Genomic DNA, 20,183 nt, shown 5'->3' on the forward strand with positions numbered 1-20,183 from the left:
ATCCTGGTCGTTGTGGACCGTTTCTCCAAGTCCTGCTGTCTCTTTCCTCTGCCCGGTCTCCCTACGGCCCTACAGACTGCGGAGGCCTTGTTCACTCACGTCTTCCGGCACTATGGGGTTCCTGAGGATATAGTGTCTGATCGAGGTCCCAAGTTCATGTCGAGGGTCTGGAGAGCGTTCATGGAGCGTCTGGGGGTCTCGATCAGCCTTACCTCAGTTTTTCACCCTGAGAGTAACGGGCAGGTTGATAGAGTTAACCAGGATGTGGGTAGGTTTCTGCGGTCTTATTGCCAGGACCGGACGGGGGAGTGGGCGGCATTCGTGCCCTGGGCAGAGATGGCCCAGAACAGGTTACAGCTCCCCCCGATTACCGTATTAACCCCTCGTTCCATGTGTCTCTCCTCAGGCCGGTGGTGGCTGGTCCGCTCCAGGAGTCTGAGGTGCGGGAGGTTCCTCCTCCCCCTCGATCGAGGGGGCCCCAGCGTACGCCGTTCGCTCCATACTGGATTCGAGGCGGGGGGCTTTCAGTACCTCGTGGAGTGGGAGGGGTACGGTACAGAGGAGAGATGATGGGTTCAGGTGGAGGACGTGTTGGAACCTTCAATGCTGCGGGAGTTCCACCGTCTTCGTCCTGAACGCCCTGCACCTCGCTCGCCCCCCGGGTCGTCCCTGAGGCCGGTGTCGGCGCGCTGCTGGAGCCGCGTGTCAAGGGGGGGGGGGTTACTGTCACGTCTTCTGCCGAAGTCGGTTCCTCTGCGGACGGCGTTCGGCGGTTGACGTCACCGGTCTTCTAGCCATCGCCTATCCACCTTTCATTTTCCATTTGTTTTGTCTTGTTTTCCCGCACACCTGGTTTACATTCCCTCATTACTTGACATGCATATAACCCTCTGTTCCCCCTATGTCTGTGTGTGGAATTGTTTGTTGTAAAGTATATGTGCACTTCAGACTGGTTTGCTATGGCTTATTTCAACCTGTATTATGTTGTTCTGAGTGCAGTTTGTTTTGCTCATTAAACTGCTCCGGTTGTTACCCGGTTCTGCTCTCCTGCGCCTGACTTCCCTGCAGCCAGTTACGCACCTCTTACAGGAACACAGGAGTGATGGTTGCTGATAATGGGCCTCTGTACGCCTATGTAGGTATTCCATTAAAAATCTGCCATTTCCAGCTACAATAGTCATTTACAACATTAACAATGTCTACACTGTATTTCTGATCAATTTAATGTTATTTTAATGGACAAAAAATGTGCTTTTCTTTCAAAAACAAGTACATTTCTAAGCGACTCTAACCTTTTGAACGGTAGTGTACATAAATTTAAAAATATTAACGTGTGTGTGTGTGTACATCTATCAGTTACACATACATGTCAGTATATACACACAACATAGCATACATACTGAGAGCTGCTGGGTTTTGAGATCTGAGGGGCCACAGGCTGGGGTTGGTGGAGGGACTGCAGGCTTGACATACTGAGGGGGCTACTGACTGGCTGATGGTAGAGCAGAGCCCTGGCTGTTCTGAACTGAAGCAGCTGGATTGTGTCTAATCCTTTGGGCTCACACTAATGCACTGTGCAGATGTAATGGCTCAGGCCTATAGTGATTCAGATCTGTGCTAAGATCGCAAACAGCTTGGCCCTTCTATCATCACAGTAATGGTTGAAGATGGTTCCCCCCACCCTGCAATATACTGTGCAAGAACAGTATGCTGCTGTGTTGCTAATGCTGCCAATTATAACAGATGCACACATCCAACTGTCGTGGTTTGATATATACACACTCATTGGCATACAGCTGATGGCTTAAGCTAGTCCTCAAGGTGATGCCAGTGTCTGCCCCCCTACCCACTCACGCATTGAGATGTGTAGACAGATTATAATTTTCTTCTTAGATGATAATGTTAGCTGCAGATTCTTTTTTCATCTTGTTATCATCCTCCGCTGCTGGCACAAGCCTTTGCATGTTTTCCTTATTTTGATGTTTGTCTTGGTATCACATTTAGAAGAATTTCTGTTTCATGTCTCACCAAGAAAAAACACAAAGTGAAGTAGCATACTTGTCCTCCTGCCATTCATTTACGGTGGTTACCAAGGGGAAATAGCTAGCTCATTAACACCTCCTCATGCTGACTCCAGTGGAAATTAAATAGGATATTTTTGAAACAGAAATTCCCTCCCCCTAAGTTTCTATAGTATTGTATTTCTGATCAACAGAGGAGCACAAACAGGCCTAAACAGGTCCTTCATTTGTATACAAGTCTGACATCTCCAAACCCTTCCCTCACTTGGTATGTTGGAAAATTCAACAAGCTCTGTCTCACGTCAGAATTAGACATTCATTCATGTTTCTCAAACATCAAATTTCAAAGTGTTTAAGGTTAAGTTTAGGCATTAACTCTGAATTTTTAAGGTTAGGGTTAAGTTTAGGCATTAACTCTGAAATCTTATGGTTAGGCATTAACTCTGAATGGTTAAGGCAGTGGCTCGTGAGGCACGGCCCCCGAGCACGGGGATCAAAAATATATATATGCACTACCGGTCCAACGTTTTAGAACACCTACTCATTAAATAATTTTTATTTCTACATTGTAGAATAATAGTGAAGATATCAAAACTAGGAAATAACAGATATGGAATCATGTGGGGGGGCTGTTCCCCAATACTGGAGGGGGCCCCGAGTGAATTTTTGGGGGATTAAGGTTTATATCATTGGATTTAAACATTCAACCTACTTTTGTACCTGAGGCAGATGTTTACTCCCATCTCCCATCCCTATCCGCAACGCCTTAGCAAAACCGAAATCTTCTTGAAGGTAACAGCGCTCATGGTTGCCTCTAGTGGCCAGTTTCTATGTCATCTCCCGACATCATCAGACATAGATGGACGTCTAATCCTGACTTGTATCACGTGACCAGGCTGGAAAAATTGTTTAAAAAAACAGAAATGTCACATCTTATCAACTACAGCTTCTGTTTACTCACTTAGAAGTTTTGCTGAAATTACTTTTAATAATCGGATATAATGTTTTATTGGCCTCACTGGAAAAAATTCTACCCTCCAGCATTTTTCTCAAGGCTCTTTCATTTTTCGGATTGCAGGCGCAAACTAAACACAGATACTTTCAGGTGTCTTAAAAGGTTTTTCTTTTCATTCTAGAGAGGAATAGAGTGGATATTTGGAAAGGACTTGAAGGGAAAGACAAATACATTGAAGTGCACTTTTCCAAACAGGTTTAAACCTACACTTAAACATTGGGCTCAGTTACATGGAAGGCCAGTATTTTAGACATTCTGTATGTATAACCCTTTGGGTACTGTGCTACATAGAGTACATGTCTGAAAGGTTTGTTTACCCTAGAAAACCATCCTAAATGACACCTAAAATGGAACAGTTTGGAGATGATGGTAACAGAGTAACACTCTGTTTGTGATGAATGGGTGAGATACTGTTCTGTATGGTTTTAGTCTGTATATTGTATGCACTCTCTAAAAGACAAGTAACTTAAACAACCTTAGTCATTGAATGACCAGGTCACCAGTAGCACTTACTAAGGATCTCTCTCTCTCACACACACACACACACGTTTGTTGGCGCTTCTCTTTGTAGTGTTGTTGCATGCAGCAGAGACAGAGGTTATGAGAGGCTGTGTTGGCACAGTAATGGTTTTAGGGGCGCTCCTCAGTGTGTGAGAAAATCTAACACACGTCAGCTGTCAGCATAGCTTGGGTGGAGCTGAGCTGTTGAAGTGAAGCCCAGGACACGCAGGAGAGAGACGGACACCAGGTTCAGACACAACTCCTACTCTCTGGTCCCCTGCTGTTAGAAGATGAGATAGACAGTGGTGGACAGACAGTGGGCTTTTTTTATGCACCACATCAGCCCAGTGATGACATCACTCTGTCTGAGACTGTGTCTAAATATAGACTCAGCCACGGTCGGAGCTGGAAGTGCTGTTGCACTGACGGAGAAGCAGAGGTGAATATTCAGTCTGGGAAGCAGGTGTATGTGTGGTAGACTATGTGCTCATACTGTGGTATGAATCGCATTGTCAGCATGCAGAAATGTATGTTATAAGGATTCATTGCAGCGTTTTCCTCAAAGCCTACTATGTGACACTGTGAGTGGGAGCGCACAGTCATCTAATGTCTTTATTTCAGGAGCAGAGCGTTCCTGTCACTATGGGGATGCAGCAGCAGACAGTACTGTTAATGTGTGTTCTCAAGTAGCAGTAGAGAAATGTTCCTATAAAAGCAGTGTTGCAAATGGCAGAGATTACAGCCTCCCTCGCACCTGTCTCTCTCATCATTTATGCAGTGATTGATTTTACAGCACCCCTGCGGAGGCAGCATCCCTGTAATACTGTTAGTGTTAGAGACAGTAAGCTGTAAAAACAAAGAGAGTCACACACACCATATGTATAAACTCCTAGTCATTTATTGTGTAAAACACCAACGTTTCGGCGTCACTGTGCCTTCTTCGGGGTAATGTCAGGAATGCTTGAACCAGGTTATGTAGACAAATAGTGCAATTAGTGAAACCAATGACAATAGTGAGGGGTGTCATAATTATTAGGTTGATAAGGAATTGAGTGAAACTGCTAAAAGACAATAGTTTACAGCATATTGAATATATTAGGGTATTGTTAGCATTATCATCAACATATATTATTGTTTAATTTAATTTCACATATATATTTAATTGTTTCCAATTTCATAAAATGTTTTTACATGTAATCTTTTGGTTCAACCAAAATGTATAATAAGCATAATAAACAGGGAGAACATATTGGGTGTACTCTGATAAACTGTAGAAGACAGCACATTAAAAGTGTTGTGTAACGGTGCCTGAACGGCATGAAGTGAATGCACTCCTCTTCTCCTTAGTTGTTTATACAGTAATTGTGTTAGAGCAGCCCACCATTAATGTCCCCCTAACTAAGTCACTGAGTGGTGTGGTGGGTTGACGGTACTGTATGCATACAGTAGCCTTATTTTGTTTATGCCTAAAGTAGGCTATGGCTTTATTTTGTAACCCATTGCACACTGCCACTGACATGCGCATTTAGTGCATTCGGAAAGTATTCAGACCCATTGACTTTTCCCCCAATTTGTTACGTTACAGGGATTAAATAAATATAAATCCTCATAATTTGTAGACAGTACTGTTAATGTGTGTACTCAACTAGCAGTAGAGAAATGTTCCTATAAAAGCAGTGTTGCAAATGGCAGAGATTACAGCCTTCCTCGCACCTGTCTCTGCAGCCGTCTTCATCGACCTGGCCAAGGCTTTCGACTCTGTCAATCACCGTATTCTTATCGGCAGACTCAACAGCCATGGTTTCTCAAATGACTGCCTCGCCTGGTTCACCAACTACATCTCAGACAGAGTTCAGTGTGTCAAATCGGAGGGCCTGTTGTCCGGACATCTGGCAGTCTCTATGGGGGTGCCACAGGGTTCAATTCTCAGGCTGACTCTTTTCTCTGTATATATCAATGATGTCGCTCTTGCTGCGGGTGATTCATTAATCCACCTCTACGCAGACGACACCATTCTGTATACAGTGGGGCAAAAAAGTATTTAGTCAACCACCAATTGTGCAAGTTCTCCCACTTAAAAAGATGAGAGAGGCCTGTAATTTTCATCATAGGTATACTTCAACTATGACAGACAAAATGAGAAAAAAAATCCAGAATATTACATTGTAGGATTTTTTATGAATTTATTTGCAAATTATGGTGGAAAATAAGTATTTGGTCAATAAAAAAAGTTTATCTCAATACTTTGTTATATACCCTTTGTTGGCAATGACAGAGGTCACACGTTTTCTGTAAGTCTTCACAAGATTTTCACACACTGTTGCTGGTATTTTGGCCCATTCCTCCATGCAGATCTCCTCTAGAGCAGTGATGTTTTGGGGCTGTTGCTGGGCAACACGGACTTTCAACTCCCTCCAGAGATTTTCTATGGGGTTGAGATCTGGAGACTGGCTAGGCCACTCCAGGACCTTGAAATGCTTCTTACGAAGCCACTTATTCGTTGCCCGGGCAGTGTGTTTGGGATCATTGTCATGCTGAAAGACCCAGCCATTTTTCATCTTCAATGCCCTTGCTGATGGAAGGAGGTTTTCACTCAAAATCTCACAATACATGGCCCTATTCATTCTTTCCTTTACAAGGATCAGTCGCCCTGGTCCCTTTGCAGAAAAACAGCCCCAAAGCATGATGTTTCCACCCCAATGCTTCACAGTAGGTATGGTGTTCTTTGGATGCAACTCAGCATTCTTTGTCTTCCAAACACGACGAGTTGAGTTTTTACCAAAAAGTTATATTTTGGTTTCATCTGACCATATGACATTCTCCCAATCTTTTTCTGGATCATTCAAATGCTCTCTAGCAAACTTCAGACTGGCCTGGACATGTACTGGCTTAAGCAGGGGGACACGTCTGGCACTGCAGGATTTGAGTCCCTGGCGGCGTAGTGTGTTACTGATGGTAGGCTTTGTTACTTTGGTCCCAGCTCTCTGCAGGTCATTCACTAGGTCCCCCCGTGTGGTTCTGGGATTTTTGCTCACCGTTCTTGTGATCATTTTGACCCCACGGGGTGAGATCTTGCGTGGAGCCCCAGATCGAGGGAGATTATCAGTGGTCTTGTATGTCTTCCATTTACTAATAATTGCTCCCACAGTTGATTTCTTCAAACCAAGCTGCTTACCTATTGCAGATTCAGTCTTCCCAGCCTGGTGCAGGTCTACAATTTTGTTTCTGGTGTCCTGACAGCTCTTTGGTCTTGGCCATAGTGGAGTTTGGAGTGTGACTGTTTGAGGTTGTGGACAGGTGTCTTTTATACTGATAACAAGTTCAAACAGGTGCCATTAATACAGGTAACAAGTGGAGGACAGAGGCGCCTCTTAAAGAAGAAGTTACAGGTCTGTGAGAGCCAGAAATCTTGCTTGTTTGTAGGTGACCAAATACTTATTTTCCACCATAATTTGCAAATAAATTCATAAAAAAATCCTACAATGTGATTTTCTGGATTTTTTTTCTCATTTTATCTGTCATAGTTGAAGTGTACCTATGATGAAAATTACAGGCCTCTCTCATCTTTTTAAGTGGGAGAACTTGTACAATTGGTGGCTGACTAAATACTTTTTTGCCCCACTGTACATCTGGTCCTTCTTTGGACACTATGTTACAAACCTCCAAACGAGCTTCTATGCCATACAACACTCCTTCTGTGGCCTCCAACTGCTCTTAAACGCTAGTAAAACTAAATGCATGATCTTCAACCGATTGCTGCCCGCACCCTCCTGCCCGCCTAGCATCACTACTCTGGACGGTTCTGACTTAGAGTATGTGGACAACTATAAATACCTAGGTGTCTGGCTAGGCTGTAAACTCTCATTCCAGACTCCTATTAAGCATCTCCAATCCAAAATTAAATATAGAATCAGCTTCCTATTTCCTTCACTCATGCTGCCAAACATACCCTCGTAAAACTGACTACCCTGCCGATCATTGACTTCGACGATGTCATTTACAAAATAGCCTCCAACACTCTACTCAGCAAATTGGATGCAGTCTATCACAGAGCCACCCGTTTTGTCACCAAAGCTCCATATACTACCCACCATTGCGACCTGTATGCTCTCGTTGGCTGGTCCTCGCTACATGTTCGTCGCCAAACCCACTGGCTCCAGGTCATCTATAAGTTTTTGCTAGGTAAAGCTCTGCTTTATCTCAGCTCACTGGTCACCATAGCAACACCCACCCGTAGCATGCGCTCCAGCAGGTATATTTCACTGGTCATCCCCAAAGCCAACACCTCATTGGCCGCCTTTCCTTCCAGTTCTCTGCTGCCAATGACTGGAACGAATTGCAAAAATCACTGAAGTTGGAGACTTATATCTCCCTCACTAACGTCAAGCATCAGCTGTCAGAGCAGCTTACCGATCGCTGCAGCTGTACACAGCCAACCTGTAAATAGCCCATCCAACCAACTACCTACCTCATCCCCTTATTGAAAAAAAAACAATTTCTGCTCTTTTGCACACCAGTATTTCTACTCGCACATCCTCATCTGCACATCTATCACTCCAGTGTTAATTGCCAAATTGTAATTACTCCGTAGAGCTCTGAGAAAAGATTTTGTTGAGGCACAGATCTGGGGAAGGGTAACAAAAAATGTCTGCAGCATTGAAGGTCCCCAAGAACACAGTGGCCTCCATTCTTTCTTTTTTTTTTTTGCAAGTTCAAATCCCCGAGCTGACAAGGTACAAATCCGTCGTTCTGCCCCTGAACAGGCAGTTAACCCACTGTTCCTAGGCCATCATTGAAAATATGAATTTGTTCTTAACTGACTTGCCTAGTTAAATAAAGGTTAAAAAGAAAGAAAGAATGGAGGCCACTGTGTTCTTGGGGACCTTCAATGCTGCAGACATTTTTTGTTACCCTTCCCCAGGTCTGTGCCTCGACAAAATCTTTTCTCAGAGCTCTACGGAGTAATTACAGGTTACGAGTCCAACACTCTAACCACTAGGCTACCCTGCCTCCCCAAATGGAAGAAGTTTGGAACCACCAAGACTTCCTAGAGCTAGCCGCCCGGCCAAACTGAGCAATCGGGGGAGAAGGACCTTGGTCAAGGAGGTGACCAAGAACCAGATGGTAACTCTGACAGAGCTCCAGAGTTCCTCTGTGGAGATGCGAGAACCTTCCAGAAGGACAACCATCTCTGCAGCACTCCACCAATCAGGCATTTATGGAATAGTGACCAGACGGAAGCCACTCAGTTAAAGGCACATGACAGCTCTCTTGGAGTTTGCCAAAAGGCACCTAAAGGACTCAGACCATGAGAAACAAGATTGAACTCTTTGGCCTGAATGCCAAGTGTTACGTCTGGAAGAAACCTGGCACCATCCCTACAGTGAAGCATGCGGCAGGGACTGGGAGACTAGTCAGGATCGAGGGAAAGATGAACGGAGCAAAGTACAGAGAGATCCAAGACAACGCAGCAGTGGTTTTGGGACAAGTCCCTGAATGTCCTTTGAGTGGCCCAGCCGGAGCCCAGACTTAAACCTGATCGAACATCTCTGGAGAGACCTGAAAATAGATGTGCAGCGACGCTCCCCATCCAACCTGACAGAGCTTGAGGCGATCTGCAGAGAAGAATGGGAGAAACTCCCCAAATACAGGTGTGCCAAGCTTGTAGCGTCATACCCAAAAATACTTGATGCTTTAATCGCTGCCAAAGGTGATTCAACAAGATACTGAATAAAGGGTCTGAGTACTTATGTAAATGTGATGTTTAAAATGTTTAATACATTTGCAAAATTGTCTAAAAGACAGTTTTTGCTTTGTCATTATGGGTTATTGTGTGTAGATTGATGAGGGGAAAATAACACTAATACATTTTAGAATAAAGCTGTAACATAACAAAATGTGGAAAAAGTCAGCACTGTAGCTGAGCAGGATGGTGCAGCAACAGGCCATACGAGGAGAGTTTTGTTCTATTCTGTGCCTGGCCCTGTTTAGTTTGTTTCATCCTCATTAGCTGCAGCTTTAGAAGCCTTCTCCTGCATTTGCCATTAATCTTTTTCCAAGGGAAACATGCATTTTGATAATGATTGAGTGTTAGAGCCCAGGGGGTATGAACATAACGTAAACAAAAGGAATATGAGTATCAGACTTTTGAATTATATTCATGTTTAAGTAAATCGGAACCCATGAAAGCTTTGCCCAAGCTTTGCCCTTCATGTGGGAGCAGAGTGGAATGAGAGATTAAGGCATGTTGATGTCTGTCCTGTATTATTTTGACTTTAATGTTTCCCTTGGATGTTAACGCAGTGTCTATCTCATGGGCTTCTAATGTACTTTACTATCTGGGTCATATGCTTACAGCATGAGCTATTCATAAGTAATATTGATCTATGAGAACTCAGCTGCCTTAACATACTGGACAAATTATTTAGACTAATTCAGTACTGTATATTATTTACAGTGTATTATACATTTTGTAGTGAATCCATATATTTTATTGGTGTGGTCAGTACTAGTTTTGTCTGTTTATTGCACCAGGCACACATTTGAATCTAACATGCACTATTAATGTTATTTTTTCTAAGCTGTGCCCTTGGATTTGGTCCAGTGTTCTGGTTGCAGGCAGCTAGCCTGACAGTTAGCTGTTGGGCTGCTACTAGTGATGGTGAAGGAAATCATTGTGTTATGGGATTTCAATACTGATGTCTGCAAAAGTATAGACCAACCCACAATGTATTTATGCACTTCTGTAGATCACTTGCTCTGACCCAAATGATAAAAGATCCCACCAGGGTATGTGAAACAGTGCAAAGTACAATTGACTTAAATATTAGTGTCTGATAAGTTCTAAATATTGCAGAGTGGAGTAATAGTCTATGGAATCAGTGATCATTTATTACATTTTGCACAAGTACGATTTTTTAAAATATATATTTAAGGGTCACAAAACTGTTCGAATCAGAGGACTCAAAAAATACTCTGTTGAACTGTTTAGGGAGCAAGTGGGTAAAATTGACTGGTCACCTGTGCTCGATAGTGTAGGGGTAGACAGTGCCTGGGAAGCCTTTAAATGTAGATTCCTTGATGTGGTGAATGTGATGGCTCCCATTAGACATCTGAGTAAAGTAGAGAATAAGGCCTTTAAGAAATGTAAGAACTCTCAAGAGCAACCTGATTTTGTCCTACACACCACAGACAGAGCAGGATGGATGAAGCTAAGGGGGGTTACTTTGCTGATAAAAATCATTGAGAACAAATAACCCTAAAAATCTTTGAAAATCATTTAAGGAATTAGGCTGTAGTACTACTAAAAACAAGCTAAACAGTATTGGACTGAACATCAGGGGGGAGATGGTATATGCAGAGGTTGCCAATTAATTTGTCACGCTGGTGTAAAGGATTTGGAGACAGGCGCAGGAATACATCATTCGGGTTTTTAATACACCCAAAACAAACATGTATACAATACACTGGGATGTACCCAAATAAAAGAGCGAGGGTAAAGCTCATAGAATGACACGGGACCGGTAATACACAATGCACAAAATACCAAGCGCAGGCTAAGACAACGCATAGGTACTCACACAACCAATGGATATAGGAACAATAATCGACAGCCCAATGGGGAAACAAAGGGCACAAACACAATCAGTGAGGAATTGGAACCAGGTGTGCGTAATGACACAGTTCAGTACAGCCTAGAAGGCCATTGACGTCGACCTCCGGAACTGGTGAACAGAATGAGCAGCAGTACCGGGGGGATACGTGACATAATTCAACTATTTTTTTTACTTCTGTTGCCAGCAAGCTAGTTAGCAAGCTGCCCACCAGTTTGACTGGAAACGACCAAGTCAGGAAATATTATTCTGAGTTAAGGGTTCAGCCAAACTCTTTTCTATTTTGCAAATGTAGCAACATACAAAATAGCCAGTATACTAGCAGAACTTAAATGCTCCAAAGCCACAGGCCTGGATAATATTCCTGCAAGGTTTCTTAGAGATTCTGCTGAGCAAATTGCCCCTTATATTACGCATATTGTTAATCTCTCTCTTGAACAAGGCATCTTTCGCATGGACATGAAACAAGCTAAAGTTATACCTCTATAAGAAGGGGATAAAGTCTGACCCTGAGAATTATAGGCCCGTATCTATCCTTAGTAAAACACCAAATATCCCGGAGAGAATTGTACTGTACATGAGCAAATTTATGAATATGTCAAGAAACAGTCTAATGCATGATTTTCAGTCGGGTTTTATAAGAACATACTCCACTGATTCATGTCTACTTTACTTGACTGACTTCATTAGGAAAGGGAAATCTGTGTGGAATGGTACTGCTGGACCTACAGAAGGCCTTTGATACAGTTAACCACTGTCTCCTAATCTCCAAACTGGAGGCCTATTTGTCAAGTAGGGAGAAGGTAGTAGAGGTTAATGGTTCGCTGTCTCAGGCAAAACAAATGAGTTGTGGCATTCCGCAGGGGAGCGTGCTTGGGCTCTAGTGTTTTTACAGTATATAAACGATATGAAAGATGCTTGTTCTTGCCGTCTTTTCCTTTATGCGAATGACTCTACACCTCTGTTGTCTCACAAAAGTAAAACAATGTTGGAGAGCACACTTAGCACAGCGCTTACTAGCATTAGCAAATAGCTTGGAGATAATAAGCTATCTCTGCACTTAGGTAAAACTGAGGCAATTATTTTGGGGTCCAGACCGAAATTGTGTAGGTCCTCTGAAATCAGAGTGGAGTTAGGGGGTGAGGTCCTGACTACTAAAACCTCTGTTAGCTACCTGGGATGGAAGCTTGGGAGGTGTGAACATGGCCACTAAAGTGCTAGGGAAGGTTAATGCCAAGACTAAGTTTTTGGCTAGAATGTCTAAGCTGCTTGATAAGGACTCCATGAGAGTGCTAGACACTGCCCTCATTCAATGCAGTTTTGACTATGCGAGTACTTCCTGGTTTGGGGGCTTATCTAAGCTTATGAAGGGGAAGCTCCAGATAGCCCACAGTACGCTGATCAGGATAGTATTGAAGGTGAGTCCACATACTCACATAGGCAGGAGCTGCATTCAGGAACTCAACTGTCTGCCTGTTGAGGCTAAGGTGTCCCAGATTAGACTGGGTTTGGTTTACAGGAGTATTTATGGTTCTGCACCCAGATATCTAAATGATTACTTTTCCCATGTTAGGGATGCACACAATCACAGCACCAGATCAGGTGTTGCTAATGTGTGCTTATACAGGTTCAGGAGTAATGCTGGGAAAGGTACTTTCTTGTATACTGGAGCCTGAGAGTGGACTGAGTTGTCTCTGCCCATAAAACAAGGTCCTCTCTGGGCAGCTCTGAAAAATAAAAAACTGTTTGATGTCTTCTGTGCCCAGTTACGTTGTAACTGCAATGATGAGATGGATGTTATTCTTCTTTGTTTTTATGTTTTATTATCTTGCTGTCATACTTTGTTCAACCGTGTTCGATCTTTCCTAGCCATCTTGTTATAAGAGGACCACAATGAAAATAAGTCCCAGACTTTATTGTGTGTTATCCTCCATGATTTTACTCATGTGCATGTGTGGGTTTTTCAAGTTTTGTGTGTACTTGTTTTTTAAATGGTCGAATTAATAAACTAAACTAAATGACAAAGCCCCACAGATCTGATTCATGTAACAGAGAGCATGGATATGGCTTTAGAGGTCAGCATGGCCATTACACAATGTTGTGCTCTAGTCCAGTGGCTGACCAGTTGGCCCTCGGCATAGTGAGAGCTGTAGTAGACGACCAGGTGTAGTAGACTGATCAGAGGGAATCCACTATAACTGGGCATCACGTCTTTCACCCACACAGATGAAAGGAGTACCTCCATTAGGCTAATCTGCCAGGTGGGCGTTTGGGTTGTTAGAATGGGGGGGATGGGGGTGTGCGTGCAAGTGAGCGTGTGTGGATGAGTATTGTGGGAGTTTATGTGGATGAGTATTGTAGTAGCGTAGAGGGAGTTGATGTGGATGAGTATTGTACTGTAGAGGGAGTTTATGTGGATGAGTATTGTGGTAGTGTAGAGGGAGTTTATGTGGATTAGTATTGCGGTAGTGTAGAGGGTGTGTATGTGGATGAGTATTGTGGTAGTGTAGAGGGAGTTTATGTGGATGAGTATTGTGGTAGTGTAGAGGGAGTTTATGTGGATGGCTGCTAGGTTAAGCTCTACCAGCTCATTGCTGGTAGAGGCTGTACAGTAGCTGTATGTGAGGTATTGTGTGTCTGCAGTATGGGCTGACAGCGCTTTAAGTCCCTCCTGGCAGTGTCCGCACACACACACGCATCCCAGCGCAGATCATTCATCCTCAGAGACACACTACAGCAGTGCAGGAGAAGGCTTCGAAAGTTGCAGCTAATGAGGTTGCCCTGTCCTACTGCGAGGCTGAACACGTCATCCCCACTGCCATCCCCCTGTCCTACCCTCTGTAGCTGGCTGTGACATTGCCTGTGCCTCTGTGTCCTCATCAGCCAGCCAGCCTGCTGGTCCTCCTCACATCCTCCCATCCTCCCACAGACTCCCTTCCTCCATTGATCCTGAAACAGCCTGATGGTGAAACAGATTCCATGACAACGGCACCACTGGAGACTTTAATCTATTCCTGTTGAATTCATAATATGCCCATATCGCTGTCGCCTTCCCTTTGTTCTTCTTCTGCTGCTGGGCTGTGTCTCTGTGTGTTTCTGTGTGCCAGTAGCCCCCTCTTTCGCTCTCTTTCTCTCTCTCTTCTATAAGCAGAGTGAGTGAGCGAGTTCCTGCAGCAGGGGATCACTGCATTAGCGCACTCTCCTGTTCTCTCCCTCCCCTTCTCCTTGCTCTCCCCCTCCCCTCCCTGTGCAGCCGCGGCAGTGTGCCTGCGCGCGCAGGGCGGATGGGGCTGTATCTGGGAGCTGCAAGGTGACTGAGGGAATGGAGAGGGATGGGAAGATCTGAGCCACGCTGTGACTGTGCAGTGCCCCACCGCTACCACAACGCAAGCCCCTCTAGAGCACCCTCTCCTCTCTTCATCCCCCTCTTTCTCTCCCTCTTTTTGTCTAGACAGAGGTAGACCAGCTGCCCTGCCTCCAGCGCCTCTTTCTCAGCTGCAACAGCATCACCAGGTAAGATCTGCTGCTACTGCTGCTACTGCTTAACCCCCTCCTCTCCACAGAGCACAGTGCTGGCAGGTTCCCCTCCCAGCCAGCTCCCTATAGCGCAGGGCTAGGTCTGGCCTCTGCTGCAGAGGAGGACCCATACTGCCTGGTCTCTCTATCTCTGAGCACACACTGAATGACTGCTGAGGTGGGCAGTCTCTCCCTTCCCAAGTGGGTAATAACCTACTGTACTGCTGGGGTGGGCAGTCTCTCCCTACCCCAGTGACTAACAAACTACTATACTGCTGGGTTGCTAAGAGATGGTGTGTCGGCATGTCTCATGAATGGAAAGTCTGTTTTGTTACTGTAGAGAGAGTTTTCAAACCCCTGTTCTTTTTTCATTGTGTGGTTTGTGGCTCTGCCTTTTACCTCCCTTAGCCTTATATAAATAGTGGAGTTGTCATTGAGTTCAGTCAGGAGGACAGGGGCTGAATGCTGAAGTAGCACTGTCTCTGCCTGTGAAAACGGTCCTGTGAAGTCCTGATTTAATAAGACAGTGTTGCCAGTCCAGAGGGCCACAGTTGACTCCTGATGTGATTAATTTCTCATGGCAGCTCTTGCTAGCCCACTCTGTTTTAGGCAGGAAATAAATCATTTAAAGCCTGCCTTGCCCAAACATAAAGCGTATATAAATCAATAATGATGGCAAAATACAACATCTAGTCTAATCTGGCTTGCATTTGATCCTCTGTCAGAGCCTTTTGATTTAAATCGTCTGAGAAATGTAGGCTACTATGCACAGTGAAGTCCTGGTGGATAACACGTGCCTTTATTTGACGTCTGCATAGCTGTAGCTGAGGGAGAAGCCATCCCAGGCTCAGCAAAGCCTTTGGTTGAAGCGATCATTATCACAATTAGGCCAATCAGAAGTTCTCTGTGCAAACAGTGCCGAGAACACTATTTATATTCACATGGTGAACCAACTGTACTGTTTACATTACATTTCCATATTTGTCATTGAGCAGACGTTCTTATTCAGAGTGATTTACAGGAGCAATTAGGATTAGGTGTCTTGCTCAAAGGGACAGCGACCGATTATTTTCACCTAGTCAGCTCAGGGATTTGAACCAGCGGCCCAACGTTCAGTGGCCCAACGCTCCTAACCGCTAGGTCACCTGCCACCCTAGTTAGCTTGGCTACCTACCACCCTGTTTAGCCTAGTTATTCTCTTCCCATCTAAAACTCTGTTCACCCAGCCCCAGGCCATGTCTGTTACTTTCAATGCCTTCTTCCACTGCCAGCCCCAGGCCCAATTAGCACGTTTCCATGTTTTATTTTTGTTGAGTTCTGGGCCCTGAGTATTCAAAAAGGGTCTTAGGGTAGGAGAGCTAATATTGGATTCATTTTGCCATAATAAGATTATATGGACTAGGGGGACCTGAACCTAGATCAGCATTCCTAATCTGAGACGCTTTGTGAATACGGGCCCTGTTCCCTGGTGGTATTGTCGACCTATGGATTATAAGGTTAATTCAACAAAAATAGAGGTTGGGGGAGCTTTTCTAAGTGAATTACTCATCATATTAACATATAGTTGCATCAGTGCCTGGTATGGCAACAGCTCGGTATCCGACCGTAAGGCTTACAGCCCAGTACATCACTGGGGCCAAGCTTCCTGCCATCCAGGACACATACATACATACATACATACATATATATATATACAACTATATATATAGTTGAAGTCGGAAGTTTACATACACCTTAGTCATATACATTTTCACAATTCCTGACATTTAATCCTAGTAAAAATTCCCTTTCTTAGGTCAGTTAGGATCACCACTTTATTCACCACTCCAATACCTTGACTTTGTTGTCCTTAAGCCATTTTGCCACAACTTTGGAAGTATGCTTGGGGTCATTGTCCATTTGGAAGACCCATTTGCGACCAAGCTTTAACTTCTTGACTGATGTCTTGCGATGTTGCTTCAATATATCCACATCATTTTCCTTCCTCATAACACCATCTATTTTGTGAAGTGCACCAGTCCCTCCTGCAGCAACACACCCCCACAACATGATGCTGCAACCCCCGTGCTTCACGGTTGGGATGGTGTTCTTCGGCTTGCAAGCATCCCCCTTTTTCCTTCAAGCATAACGATGGTCATTATGGCCAAACAGTTCTATTTTTGTTTCATCAGACCAGAGGACATTTCTCCAAAAAGTACGATCTTTGTCCCCATGTGCAGTTGCAAACCGTAGTCTGGCTTTTTTATGGCGGTTTTGGAGCAATGGCTTCTTCCTTGCTGAGTGGATGTCGATATAGGACTTATTTTATTGTGGATATAGATACTTTTGTGCCTGTTTCCTCCAGCATCTTCACAAGGTCCTTTGCTTTTGTTCTGGGATTGATTTGCACTTTTCGCACCAATGTACGTTCATCTCTAGGAGACAGAACGCGTCTCCTTCCTGAGCGGTATGACGGCTGCGTTTGCACTTGGTACCTTCAGGCGTTTGGAAATTGCTCCCAAGGATGAAACAGACTTGTGGAGGTCTTGGCTGATTTATTTTTATTTCCCATGATGTCAAGCAAAGAGGCACTGAGTTTGAAGGTAGGCCTTGAAATACATCCACATGTACACCTCCAATTGACTCAAATTATGTCAATTAGCCTATCAGAAGCTTCTAAAGCCATGACATAATTTTCTGGAATTGTCCAAGCTGTTTAAAGACACAGTCAACTTTAAACTTCTGACCCACTGGAATTGTGATACAGTGAATAATAAGTGAAATAATCTTTCTGTAAACAATTTTTTTTTTAAATGACTTGTGTCATGCACAAAGTAGATGTCCTAACCGACTTGCCAAAACTATAGTTTGTTAAAAATAAATTTGTGGAGTGCTTGAAAAATTAGTTTTAGTGACTCCAACCTAAATATATGTAAACTTCCGACTTCAACTGTATATAACCTACTGTTCAAAAGTTTGTGGTCACTTAGAAATGTCCTTGTTTTTAACATTGTTAATGTTGTAAACGACTATTGTAGTTGGAAACGGTCTGATTTTTTATGGAATATCTACATAGGCGTACAGAGGCCCATTGTCAGCAAACATCACTTCTGTGTTCCAATGGCACGTTATGTTAGCTAATCCATGTTTATAATTTTAAAAGGCTAATTGATCATTAGAAAACCCTTTTGCAATTATGTTAGCACAGCTAAAAATTGCTGTGCTAATTAATGAAGCAATGAAACCTAGACTAGTTGAGTATCTGGAGCATCAGCATTTGTGGGTTCGATTACAGGCTCAAAATGGCCAGAAACAAAGAACTTTCTTCTGAAACTTGTCAGTCTATTCTTGTTCTAAGAAATGAAGGCTATTCCATGCGAGAAATTGCCAAGGAACTGAAGATCTCGTACAACACGGTGTACTACTCCCTTCACAATTACAGCGCAAACTGTCTCTAACCAGAATAGAAATAGGAGTGGGAGGCCCCAGTGCACAACTGAGCAAGAGTACAAGTACATTAGAGTGTCTAGTTTGAGAAACAGAAACAGACGCCTCACAAGTCCTCAACTGGCAGCTTCATTAAATAGTACCCGCAAAACACCAGTCTCAACGTCAACAGTGAAGAGTCACTCCGGGATTCTGGCCTTCTAGGCAGAGTTCGTCTGTCCAGTGTCTGTGTTCTTTTGCCCATCTTAATCTTTTATTTTTCTTGGCCAGTCTGAGATATGGCTTTTTCTTTGCAACTCTGCCTAGAAAAGCCAGCATCCCGGAGTTACCTCTTCACTGTTGACGTTGTGGGTACTATTTAATGAAGCTGCCTGTTGAGGACTTGTGAGGCATCTGTTTCTCAAACTAGACACTCTAATGTACTTGTCCTCTTGCTCAGTTGTGCACCAGGGTTAACTAACACAACGTGCCGTTGGAACACAGGAGTGATGGTCGCTGATAATGGGCCGCTGTGCGCCTATGTAGATATTCCATAAAAAATCTGCCGTTTCCAGCAAAAATTGTAATTTACAACATTAACAATGTCTACACTATTTCTGATCAATTTCATGTTTTTTTAATGGACAAAAAATCTGCTTTTCTTTCAGAAACAAGGACATTTCTTAGTGACCGCAAACTTTTGAACGGTAGTATATATACATTTTTTTACTTAACCTTTATTTAATTATTATTTATAATGACGGCCTACACCGACCAAACCCGGACGATGCTGGGCCAATTGTGCGCCACCCTATGGGACTCCCAATCACGGCCGGTTGCCATCCAGCCTGAATTCGAACCAGGGTGTCTGTAGTGACGCCTCAAGCACTGAGATGTAGTGCCTTAGACCGCTGTGCCACTCGGGAACCCAATAAATATACTAGGCGGTGTCAGAGGAATGCCTAAAAAATTGTCAAAGACTCCAGTCACCCAAGTCATAGACTGTTCTTTCTGCTACCACACGGCAAGAGGTACTGTAGTGCCAAGTCTAGGTCCAAAAGGCTCCTTAACAGCTTCTACCCCCAAGCCACAAGACTGCTGAACAATTAATTAAATGGCCACCCGGACTATTTTCTTGACACACCCCCTTTGTTTTTACACTGCTGCTACTCGCTGTTTATTATCAATGCATAGTCACTTTACCCCTACGTACACGTACAAATGAACTTGACTAACATGTGCCCCCGCACATTGACTCAGTACCCTGTGTATATATAGCCTCATTGTTGTTATTTTAAAGTTACTTTAAAACTTGTTTACTTTAGTTTATTTAGTAAATATTTTCTTAACTCTATTTTCTTAAAACTGCATTGTTTGTTAAGTGCTTGTAAGTAAGCATTTCACGGTAAAGTCTACACCTGTTGTATTTGGCGCATGTGACAAATAAAATTTTATTTGATATTGTATTTATCCCATTGATAGTTGTTAATGACCTTTGTGGTGTGTGTTTTCTCTCTCTGTGTGTAGTTTTGATGAGCTAGCCTGCCTGGGAGAGTCGTGCTCCCTTTCTGAGCTCACCCTGGATGGGAACCCAGTAGCCCTGGAGACATGGTACAAGCAGGCCGCCCTGCGCTGTGTGCTTCAACTCAGACAGCTGGACATGAAACGTGTCACGGTAAGACATACGCTCGGTGTAACACTTTACCGGATCCTTGAAACTACCACATGCTTGATATCCATAGGGATAAAAGCTGAATTGCCCGTCAAACATGATGTCATTGTATTCACACTACATACGAGGCACTAGAGTTCAGAGGTTCATGCATTTTAAAGCTGTTAAGCAGGCAGGCAACACGCAGGTCTGAGCTTGTAGGCTACATGAACCCTGAGGTACACCACACACACACCTTACCCTTAGAATATGGAGGTAATGGCCTGCAGCCAATAGGATGGGCAAGTCCTCCTGAGATCAGAATCTGATTTGCACAACTTTCCACAGATGAGCACTCGCTCTATGTGACTGGTAGTAACATAGTTTGAGATATAACATACTTGCTGTCAGTGCCAAGGCAGGTAGATATAATGTATGAGTAAAATAAGGGGTAAAGCTGG

At 43.7% G+C, this 20,183-nt stretch overlaps 1 protein-coding gene across 1 annotated transcript in view; it reads left to right on the top strand.

Annotated features, from left to right (window-relative positions):
* The window catches only part of LOC110506118 (uncharacterized), a 57,552-nt gene that overhangs the window by 14,541 nt on the left and 22,828 nt on the right, over positions 1 to 20,183 (top strand). The window contains 3 exon segments of the mRNA XM_090221647.1: positions 14,404 to 14,460; positions 14,602 to 14,663; positions 19,599 to 19,746. Of these exon segments, the coding sequence (XP_090077773.1) occupies positions 14,404 to 14,460; positions 14,602 to 14,663; positions 19,599 to 19,746 (267 nt within the window).

The sequence above is a fragment of the Oncorhynchus mykiss genome, chromosome 26 (assembly GCF_057628025.1).
Source record: "Oncorhynchus mykiss isolate SJ-2025 chromosome 26, ASM5762802v1, whole genome shotgun sequence".
In the NCBI taxonomy this organism is placed as follows: Eukaryota; Metazoa; Chordata; class Actinopteri; order Salmoniformes; family Salmonidae; genus Oncorhynchus; species Oncorhynchus mykiss.